The sequence below is a fragment of the Varanus komodoensis genome, unplaced genomic scaffold (assembly GCF_004798865.1).
Source record: "Varanus komodoensis strain SLA01 unplaced genomic scaffold, ASM479886v1 scaffold14_3, whole genome shotgun sequence".
Classification (NCBI taxonomy): Eukaryota; Metazoa; Chordata; class Lepidosauria; order Squamata; family Varanidae; genus Varanus; species Varanus komodoensis.
The window spans coordinates 946,572-957,290 of NW_025335439.1; the positions used below are offsets into that span (position 1 = coordinate 946,572).

The window sequence follows — 10,719 nt, forward strand, 5'->3', positions numbered from 1 at the left end:
CAGGCTGTACTCGGGCAGCGCGTCCTGCTCCGCGGGGCTGCCGCCCAGGTGGGCCCCGCCGCCGCCGCCGCGCTCTGCCCCCCCGCCGCCGCCGCCGCCTGCCCCCGCGGAGGCGGCGGCGGCGGCGGCGTAGAGGCTCATGGCTTGCAGGTTGCAGTGGTAGCTGCCGCCGCCGCCCGCGCCGCCGCCGCTGCCCGTCGTGCTGGCGCCCTGGCTGCAGGGGGCGCTGTAGAGCGAGCTCTGCGACGCGGCCGGCGAGTAGCAGCTGCTCAGGGCCAGCGAAGGCGGCGGCGGAGGCGGCGCTGTCCGCGGCGTGGAGGTGGTGGACGAGGCCGACGACGACGAGGCGGAGGGCGGCGGCAGGGCCAGGAGCTCTCCGGCGGCGCCCTGGGGCGACGCGCGCAGCGAGGTCATGATGATGTTGTCCACGCTGAAGCCGCCGCCGCCCCCGGGGGGTCCTGCGGAGTGGTGGTGCGGCGGGGGATGATGGAGGTGAGGGTGGTGGTGGTGGTGGTGGGGATGATGGTGCGGGTGGTGGTGCGGGTGGTGGTGCGGGTGCTGTTGGGCGTCCGCTGCCGGAGGATCCAAGCCGAGCGCCCGGCCGCCTCCGCCGCCGCTGCCGTGAGGGCTACCCGCGCCGCTGGAGAGGCTGCTTGCGCCGGAGCTCTCGGGGCTTTCGATCTTGGGCACGGGCGCCGCCCCCAGCGGGGACGGCGCTTGCGGGGGCGACGCGGAGCCGTTCTCCGTCTTGATGTCCTGCAGCCGCACGGGTGGCGGGCCCCCGTCCGGCGGCGGCGGCGGCGGCGGCTGCGGCGGGCGCGGCGGCTGCTCCTTGAGGTGGAGGCGCTCCTTCTCCTCCTTGTCCTTGACGGCGTCTTTCTTCTTGAAGCGCCGCCGGCGCCGCAGGAAGGAGCCGTTCTCGAACATGTTGTAGGAGTCCGGGTCCAGCGTCCAGTAGCTGCCCTTGCCGGGCTTCTTGTCGTCGCGGGGCACCTTGACGAAGCACTCGTTGAGCGAGAGGTTGTGGCGGATGGAGTTCTGCCAGCCCTGCTTGTTGTCCCGGTAGAAGGGGAAGCGCTCCATGATGAACTGGTAGATGCCGTTGAGCGTGATCTTCTTGTCCGGCGCGTTCTGGATGGCCATGGTGATGAGCGCGATGTAGCTGTACGGCGGCTTCACCAGGTCCTTGGGCTGCGGCTGCGGCGGGTACGGCCCGTAAGGCCTGCCCATGCCGCCGCCGCCGCCGCCGCCCGAGTACTGCTCGTGGGCCGCCGCCGCCGGGTGCGGCGAGTACATGCCGATGGGCGCGGGCATGGCCGCGTAGCCCCCGCCGGCCGCCGCCGCCGCCGCCGCCGCCCGGTAGTAGCTCTGCTCGCCGCCGAGGTACGGCACCACTCCCAGCGAGTTGGGGCTGGACACGGAGTAGCGAGCCTGCATGGCCTCCCTTCCAGCCGCCCAGCCGGACCAAGCCGCCTCAGCCAAAGGAGCAGCAGCAGCAGCAGCAGCAGCAGACCGGCCTTCTCTTCCTCCTCCTCCGCCTCCGCCGCCGCCGCCGCCGCCTCCTCCTCCTCCTCCTCTGCTTTCCCCCCTCCACCCCTCCGCAGCTCCAGAGCCAAAAAAATATAAACCAGAAAAGGCGACCAGGATCTTCCTTTCTTTCCCAAAAAGGGGAAACAAACAAACAGCACCCCTTGGGGGCCGGTTAAGTTTTCCTCGCTCCCCTCCCCCGCTCGAGCGTGCACAAAAAGTGGATATATGAATGAACAAACACAAACAAGCCAGGGGAGTGGGGAGGGGGGCGACAGCGGGAGAAAAGCGCTTCCCTCCTCGTCGTCGTTTTTCTTCCTAAACCGAGGCTCCGACACTCCACGGAAGCGATCGCAGAAGAGAGGAAAAGTTACTGCCTGCCATCGAGGATTCAAGAAGGCGAAACGAGCGGGAGGGGGGGCGCACCACGCGCGCGCACGGCCAAAATCCGCTTTCGCAGTTCCCAAGTGCCTTTTTTCTTCTCGCCTTTCCACGGAGCGCGGCAACAGGTTGGGCTGCCAAAAAGAAAAAAAAGGCACCCCCCCCAAGGCACAAAGCCCTGCTCCGGCGAAGAAAACTGGAGCGAAGGGGGATCGGGGGCGGGGGAGGCCGGATATTTTTCTTTCCCTTGGGTCTAAAGTAGGCAGAGAGCTCGATCCACCTTCGCCAGCGCCTCGGCCTCGGTTTTCTCTTTCCAGTCCGTCCCTCGCTCGCTCGCTCGCTCGCTCTCTCGCTCGCTCTTTTTCAGCCGCGAGCTGCACGGGGAGCCACTGGGAGAAACTTCTAAACTTTTGAGCATCCGTCACCAAGACGAGGACTTTTTCACGGACCCACAGGATTCTTTTCTTTCTTTTTCTGGCCAGCAGCGAAGCCCCGCCCCGCGGCCAATGGGGAGGCAGCGCCGCGCGCTGAGTGGCGGGTGGGCGGGGCCGCGCGCGCGGCGGGCGGGAGGCTCGCGGAGGCGGCCGCGCCGCCGAGAGCCGCAGTTCTGGGACTGGCCACACACGCGCGCGCCCCGCCCGGCCCGGCCCGGCCCGCGCGTATATAGCGCTTCCCACACGGCCGCGCTCACTCCTTGCCTCGCACGGGAGCGTGTGGATCAAATTACTATCTGCTCGCTCCGGCATGAAAACACACACACTCGGGCAAGGCTCTGGGTTTGCGTCCCTAGGCAACGAAACCACGATGCGTTCGTTAAGGGCACCTTAAAAGCACGGAGGAGAGCGCGAGCTTTCGGGGTGCACAGAACTCTTCGCGGTCACGCTGGATTGTAAGGATGAGACAAGGATGGGGAAACGGATGTGATAAGACATGGTGATGCCCAAAGCATACGCGGCCGTGCTTGCCTTTAAGTGGTGGCGGCGATTCATGTCTCAGAATGTGTCCAAGATCCAAAATGTCCTAGAATAATGTGAAAGCTTTCGAGTTCTCCAGAACGTTTCATCGACTTAGGTGGCAAACGAAGGAGATAGTGTGGTTTCCAAGAAGCGGGGGGGGGGGGGAATGCCTTCTACCAGTAGCTTCTCCCCCGCCTCCCCCCTTCATCGAGTGGAGAGCGCCAAAACTCTCGCTGTTCTAAGATGTTTCTTTTCTTTTCTTTTTTTTGCATCGGACCTAAGGAAAGGTTATATGAAAGAAGGCATCTCGCCCACTGCTTTGAGCTTTTTATTTAGTCTTATTTATTGTCTTCCTGTTTTAAGCCCAGCCCCCACCGCCCCCCATTCGACCTACGTGGGCTTCCTGCTTTGGCTCTCTCCGCGAAGCAGACAAATGGCACGAAGAAAGGTTAAAGTGAAGCAAAGGAACAAAGCCTCTTAATTATGCACGTCAGTACCTACAACAAGCTACAGCGTTTGTGGGTATTCACCGGTAGTCCCAAGAAAATTGTACTGGGTGTTGCTCCCACACTTCAAAGTCCCATTGATTTCATTGGGGAAAACTGAAGCCCCCACCGCCCCCCTTTTTAAAATATCCTCATTTAAGTCAGTGGGTCTTTGGACAAATTAGAGCTCAGGCATCTTAAGAATGTATGGAGTGCTGAATTATACACCCAAATGCCCAGATATCACCTACCTAAAATTCACATGTATGCCACTCTCGTTTTTCCTTTCTTTCTGAGATCGGTGGATACCTTGACCCAACTGCCCGTGCCGCCTGCGGTGTGTCCAGACGCGCACACGAGACACGGATTTTCGCTTGCAAGGCCTCTGTCCTAGCAGCTCCGCTCGGGCTCGCTCTCACCTACTGGCCGCTGCGTGCGGAAGCGCCTTTCCCCCGCACCCGTCGAGAGTCCCCCTGGGGTCACTCCCCTGCGCCCTTTGCGGCCAAGGCACAACAGGCGACCCGCCCCTCCCGCGCAGGATTCTTCACACCCGGCAGGATTAAGGAGGGAAGGGGAGGGGGCCCGGCGCTCCCCCAGGTCGGCCCCCGCCGGCCGGGCCTCCCCCGCTCCATCCAGCTGCCTGGCCAAACTTTCCTGAAGGGATTCTTTTCTCTGCCATTTGACAAGCCTTTGACGAGTTTTGCAAAGCTCCCTTTTATGAATCGGCTTTTCCTGAGACAACTCGGAGAGACGGCGATTGTTGCTTTTGCCGTGTTTATAAACACAGGAAAGCTTTAAAAGTGAGATACAGTCGCCCTTGGCTGGCTTGCGCAGGTAACCGTTTATTGGTCGTGAACCGTTAAGCCTCCGTGCTGGAGGTGCGGCGTGCGGGTGGGGGGAGAGACTTCATTTTTTTCCGCATCTGAATTTTAGACCGAAACATTTGATCCTGTTCCGATAAGCAGGACTGACGTCTGCAGCTTAGGATGCAACGTGCACGCAGCGGGCAGTCTGGGCATTTGCTACCGAGGCAAGGACAGCTGGAGATGTATGAGGAGGCAGACCTGCGGGTTGCACAGAACTCTGCTTGCCGTAGGAACGGGAGAACTTTCCGGGCATTTTTCCACCAGAAACGGAGCAGAGCTGTCGTGAGGGTGTCAGGCCCCGCCATCGACAACGTGACTGACGAGTTGTGAAAACCCTTTCGCTGTGAACAGAAAATAATAATAATAATAATAATACTAAAATAAAATAATAACAATAATTTATTCAGGATGAAATATTTCAAAGAGAAATATTGGTAGTTAGATACCCTCTGCAAAATGAAGCTCTTAAGGCATGAGGATTTGAGCAGAAAAAAGTGGCTGAATGTACTGATGAGATAATTCCAGCAGCAGAGATACAAGGAGAGAACATAATGATTTGGCTTTAATCGACGCCAGCACTAATTTTCCCCTTCTCGAATTGTTTTGTTTTGTTTTGAAGAAATCTCATTACAGTCTTTTCAAGTGAGTGTGGAGCGACGCCAAGGTCCGCGAGTGTTGTGGGGAAGGGGGCTCTGGGAGGGTTAATTGAAAAGGAGCCGCTCATTCAGGGGCAGGAGGTGGCCAAAACGCAGCCACTGACACGAACGGGAGCCCTCGAACCTCACCCATCGAAGTCAATGGGCATCCAGAGGGGACTTGAGGAGCTCCGAGCTGGACAGACGTGTGCACCCGTTCCCTGCGTGCTTAAGGCGCTTGGGCTTTAAGATGGGGACAAATGCTTCAGTCGTGAGATGTACCAAAAGCTCCCTTTTGCTCTCCTGATTATAAGCCCCGCCTCTGTTCACCCCCGCGCTACTTTCTTCACCTTCTGCAGTGAGAGATTGCTCTTGAAGTGACAGCTGGTCTAATGCAGATGTGACAACGGATCATGTTCACTCACACACCCCTGCCACGGTTTGAGAAAATCGTGGCTTGGTTAATCACCGATGCAGCCTATTAAAACGGCAAAGGCGCGCAGAGCCCTGGCCGCCTCGCCTCGGCGGCTCTTAGGCCGTGCAAACGGCAAGCGTCGCCTTCCGCCGTAGGTCGCCTTGCGCGCCCCCCGCCCCTGAACTCCCCGCTCCCAGCTCCACGCCTGCCCCGCCGAGGGGGCTGCCCGCCCCGTGGAAGGGGGCTCCTGTTGGAGCCGGGCAATCCAAAGCGCGTTTCTCTGAACAGTGCAAAAGGTAGGCCGTTCCCCTCGCCGTAGCTTGCCATGCAAACGACTTTGGAAGATCTTTCCCCACGTGTGCTTCCCCGTTCGTCTCGAATGTCCGGACCAGTTGTCAGCCGGTGGGGGAGGGGGGGCAGGACGGGGGGGGGGCAAGCAGCTCGCGAAACCTCCAGCCCGGCCCGATCATTTCCTTGGTCCCAGGCCAATCTCTGTGCCGCCGCCGCGTGTCTAGTGGCGATCAACGTTTCTCGCACGTTCTCAAAAGATACTTTTTTTGGATTGAGATGGGGCTTTCTTCAGAGTAAACACACTTCGAGGTGTCCTGCATCTCAAGGTCCCTACTTGCTCTTTCCAAGAATTACCAGGATTTTTTTAAAGGCCTTCTGATACCAGTCCACGCCCACAAACCTATCGAGCCCAATCCCTGGAAAGTTATATTTCCGATCCTCTGCGTGCCTACCTGGGTAAGAGTCATGTCGTGTCTAATGGAACTGTCTTCTGTACGGCTGCAATCGTATAACCAATCACTTGGGTGTAAGGCTCGTTGAACTCAATGAGTCTTACTTCCGAGGTGCCATGTATAGCATTGCGCTGTCAGGGAGGTAGGAAAGCAGCGCGGCCCGGGCCAAGTCGACGGGACTCAAAGGCGTGAGCGAAGACTTTCCGACGGGCCGGGCCGTGTGGCTCCGGGCGTGTGTGTTGCTCGCGGAGGCGAAGCCCTCGCTCCGGCTTTGCTGCTTTTACGTGCGACCCGCGGCGGTTGTGCAACTGGGACCCGAGCGGAGGAAGAGGAGCACGAGAAAACAGGTCCGCGGTTGGAACCAGCAGAAAGATGATGTCGCTTGTGCCCGGTGCTTCACGGAACGACTTTTGCCTGCGTTTCGAGAGGCTTCTGCAGCTTTTCTGCCGCCCCCGGAGTGACTTGTACGGTGTCACTCCGGAGAGGTGCGCGGGCACAAGTCGAACAAGCCTGCCCCTTTCTCCCCGCACAACCCAGATAAGCCAACGAGCTGAAGCTGGCTCGCTGCCCCATCCAGGCCTATCTCCTTGGAAGGGAGTCGAACCGGATTCGTTCTTACTTTCCAAGTGTATTTTGGAGCGCAGGTATGAAACGATCCCTTCCGATCTTAAAGAGATTTGCTCTGGAGATAACTCCAGATAGAATCCGCATAAGCTCATGTGACTTTAAGTGGTCAATGTGGATTTAAAGCCAAGCATTTTAGGGAGCGCTTTTGGATGGCGTTTACTCCCGGTTCCCAATCGGTGCCTGGTAGGGGAGGTACACCCAAGGGACCGGCTGACTTACTGATTCCAAGCTCCCTTCTTTAGAGTACGTCCCACGGATCTCCAATGAAGCCTGCGATTCAGGGCACCCCGCCCACGAATCGGTCCTGTGCTAGCGTTGCGGGACAGACTTTCCAGTGGACCATATTTAGATCCCGGCTGTATAAATAAATAGGCAAAATTGCGCGCGCCCAAAGCCCCTCTGGGTTTAGAGGAAGTGAGGGAAGCGTGTGCTTAATTCTCTCACGTGGGGCAACGGGACAAAAATACCTCCCTGTGGGCGGATCGTGCCCCAAATAAACCAAGAGCGAAATGACAAGAGTAGCGTGGCGTCGGAACGGGGCCTTGGCCCCTTCGTGGCGTTCCTGCCCGCCTTGTCCAAGCGGAGCGTCTTCGTGGCTCAAGAGAAAAGCCTGAGCACGGCCCAGGGAAGCGCTTTCCAAATTCCTAGGCGAGGTGTGCAAAGCTATTTGCACTAGATGGTTAAATACCCGCAGGCGAACCTTGTCGCTACGCCCACCTCTGCTGTGGATGTCGACTCAGAAGGCATTTATTTATGCGGAGCGCCCTTCATGCTGAACTGAGAACACATTTGCTTGGAAGGAAGCCCCATTCATTCCTGCGCAGCTTCCTTCCAAGTAGGCACTAAAACCGTAGCGTCTGCTTCCCTCCCGGCTTTCGCAGACCGTGCGGCTTCACAGCTCAGGACAAGCCGTCTCCTGCGGACCTCAAATCGCGCTGCGGGGACGCGGAGGGGAGGGCAGCAGGGAAAGGGCAGAATTATGTAGCAAAGGGGGCACTTCTGCAAAACACCCAAAACAAAACTGTACCGTGAGAAACTTGCATGCAAGCCCGCCCTGTGGCTGCTCGCGCCTTTTATGTCTACAACCTGCGCGCTTCGATAGGCGTCATTTGCGCGCTTGCCTGCGGAAATCCGAGCGCAGGAGCGCCGCGGGAGGCCCCCCTTCCCGGGGGCAGATCCCACCAGCAGACCCCGGAATGTGTGGATGCCCAGATGGGCTTCAGCTGGTGTCTCCCGAGGGGATCTCCTTTCCTTGATTGAGTGTTGGGGGATGGGAAACGTTTAAAAGTTGCAAAAGCAATTAGAAGAAAATCCCAACGGCTCTCTATTGTCCTCCCTTAAACTGCAGCAGCGCTAATCAGGAGAGAGGGCTGGTGTTCTGAACCAGCCGGTTCTGACAGGAGATCTTATCTCTCCCATGGCATCTCTTCCACATTCCCCTTCTCCCCCCCCCCCTCCCGCCGCCCCCTCGCTTGCTATCTCTGCTTTTTCAGAAGCCACGGAAGGGCGGCGGTGGCGGCGGCGGCAGCAGGGCGGGCGGAGATGGGTATAGCCTGAGCTTCAAAAAGCTTTCCTCAGCCTGTGCCCTCCAAGCAGCAAGTCCCATCATTCCCAGGCAGTTCAATTATAGCCCAGTCCGTCTGGCCAGTGCTGGGTTGGGCCAAGTCTGAGACATTCGCATTCTTCGCTGTACTTCTGTTTTGTTGCTGTTTTTCGTTTAAACCTGTTTAGGCTAGAAGGAAAGGACATCTGGCTGGACCCAGACAGCAGCCAGCAGTAAGGGAAAGTCATCCTCGCCCTACATGTTTTCTTGGAAGCAAGTTCCATGGATTTTCGTCGGGTTTACTTCAGAGGAAACCTTTGTTGCTTTTGTTTTAAAGATCATTTCTGCATGTCGTAGCAAACATACGTGCTTCGCTGGAAGCATGTCCCACAACGTGTGTGGTGTTTGTCGCTGTTATTCAGCGTCAAGGGAGATGTACTCTTTCTATGCTCAGAGGAATGGGGATGATAAAATGGATTTGCGATCTGGCTCCGTTTAAGGCCTCTTGAAAAGCGGAGTGGAGGTGAGAAAGAAGACCTTTTTGACCCGGGAGAGCAAAAGCAGGTGGAGGCGTTAGCCAGTTGCCCTCCGAGTCGGGTGTAATAGAAGATTCCCAGAAATGACGTAGGAAAGCTCCCCTTCCCTTTTCGCGCTGGTGCCTTGGTGCCGACGCGCACAAGGAGCCTGGGCCCGGGCAGAACGCGCTGACCTTTGTGGAAGTGCTCCGGCACCAGCGCTTCATGGACCGCAGCGTTCGGCTCTGGCGCACACGCGTGCCTGCCCAGGGGTGAGGTGTCCGAATAAGCATGACGCGCCTATTCTTTCCCTGGGTCTGATCTGCCAGGCAGGGTTTCCCTTGCACACTCCCGTCAGACAGGGTTTTTCTCTTGCACATGTCACCTCCGGCCGCGGCTCAGGTGTAGTTGTTGTTTTCCCTTCCTAGCGGAGGAGAAGGGGAAGGAGAGTAGAGCGATGTGAGGCAGGTCGCGCAGCTCGCTTCCTTCAACTCTGTTTACAGGCAGCTCCACGGGCTTTTCCAGCCTGCGTGCTCGGAGCACCCCCTGACGGCCGAGTTCACAATAGCGCCGCGTGAAGCGGAGACGGACTGGCATCCTCAGGTCGCCCAGGAGCTTACTTTTTAAACCGGATTCCTTCTGCCCTGGATACTCTTTCCCAGTAAGGCCAGATGAGCAAAGGTTGGTTCTTACCACACAAATCCCCTGACTTGAAAGCAGGGTCCAGAGTGGGGCCATGTCAGATGAAGCCCTGAAGAATTGGTCACAGAAGCTGTGATCACTCCAAGAGACAGTATTTATAGTGTGCAAGGTCTGGTTCTTGAGTGTGGCCATAACATAAGAGGAGAGCCTTGCTAGCTAAGCCCAAAGACCACTCTAGTCAGCATCACATTTCCCAAGATACTGACCAATCAGGTGCCTCTGGGTAGCCTACAAACAGGACAAGGACCATCTTTCACACTGCCTGATGTCTCCCAGAGACGGGCATCCAAGCACATGTTCCTTCTGATCCTGGAGGTAGAATGCATTTTCTGATTGTCTTGACTAGGAAACCAAAGCAGATATGCTAGATCAAACCAAGGGGTCATACCATCTGGTGTTCTGTTCACACAGTGGCCAGCCGGCTGCCCAGGGAAACCCACAAGCACAACCTGCGTGTGACAATACCCTGCTGGCCTCCAGCCCATGTTCTGCAGCAGCCAGTGTATGCAGGCATACTGCCTCCGATATGGTGGAAGCATCTAAGGAACGAGTTGCCTACTCCTCTTCTATGGACCAGGATTGCCACCTGCCCACGCCTCTGTCATGGCCTGAGCACTAGAAATTGAACTTTGGAGATGCAGCAATGAGGAAAGATTCACCTGCAGAATCATGGCTTGCTACTCACTGCCTGAGGCACAGGATCCGTCCGGGAAGGGGAATAATGCACTGGCAATCCAACTATGGGTGCAAACCCCAGAAATAAAAATATTTGTGCAAACGATTCTAATGGGTTATGAATTGCATCCTGATGCTCAGTTTGCTGTGCCAAGCCAAGCCAACATCCACAGAACTGACAGGAAGTTCACCTGTTTGACTTGTGTCCAGCTAATTTATGACCCCAGACAAGAACTGAGGCAAAATGGGGCCATAACAGAACATGCCACCCCAGTCTTTTCAACTCTGGTGCCTTCCAGGTTTTTGGACTTTACCACCCATCAGTCCCAGTCAGCATGGCCAATGGTGAGGATTTCTGGGAACTGGACTCAAATAACTGGAAGGCACCAGGTTGGGAATGGTTGCCTTGGCCCGAGTTGGAGAGCAAACAAATATTATACAGGTACATCTATATTATGCACACACTTTGAAGCAACAGTTCTATATGATTACCTGGGCATATATCCTATTAAACGCAATATAACTTTTTTCTGGGTAAACTTGTGGCATACACTTTTATGGTTTCTCATTAGATGCACATAAATGTTGTCCTTAGAAATCTAAACAGTGAAGTTAAGCAACCATGAAATGTAAAAAAGTGGAGTCTGTG

General features: G+C 56.9%; 1 protein-coding gene and 1 long non-coding RNA gene across 2 annotated transcripts in view; both read right to left on the reverse strand.

The window, feature by feature from the left end:
* The window catches only part of FOXC1 (forkhead box C1), a 3,313-nt gene extending 1,764 nt beyond the window's left edge, over nucleotides 1–1,549 (reverse strand). The window contains exon 1 of the mRNA XM_044424554.1: nucleotides 109–1,549. Coding sequence (XP_044280489.1) covers nucleotides 109–1,437 — 1,329 coding nt within the window. The 5' untranslated portion in view covers nucleotides 1,438–1,549. The remainder of the gene's footprint in view (nucleotides 1–108) is intronic.
* A 2,622-nt stretch (nucleotides 1,550–4,171) lies between these two features.
* Nucleotides 4,172–6,432, reverse strand: LOC123020636. Its single transcript, XR_006414162.1, has 2 exons — nucleotides 6,009–6,432; nucleotides 4,172–4,556 (listed from the first exon to the last, which is right to left on the reverse strand). It is a non-coding gene; the product is annotated as an uncharacterized LOC123020636 (long non-coding RNA).
* Between the last annotated feature and the right edge of the window lie 4,287 nt (nucleotides 6,433–10,719).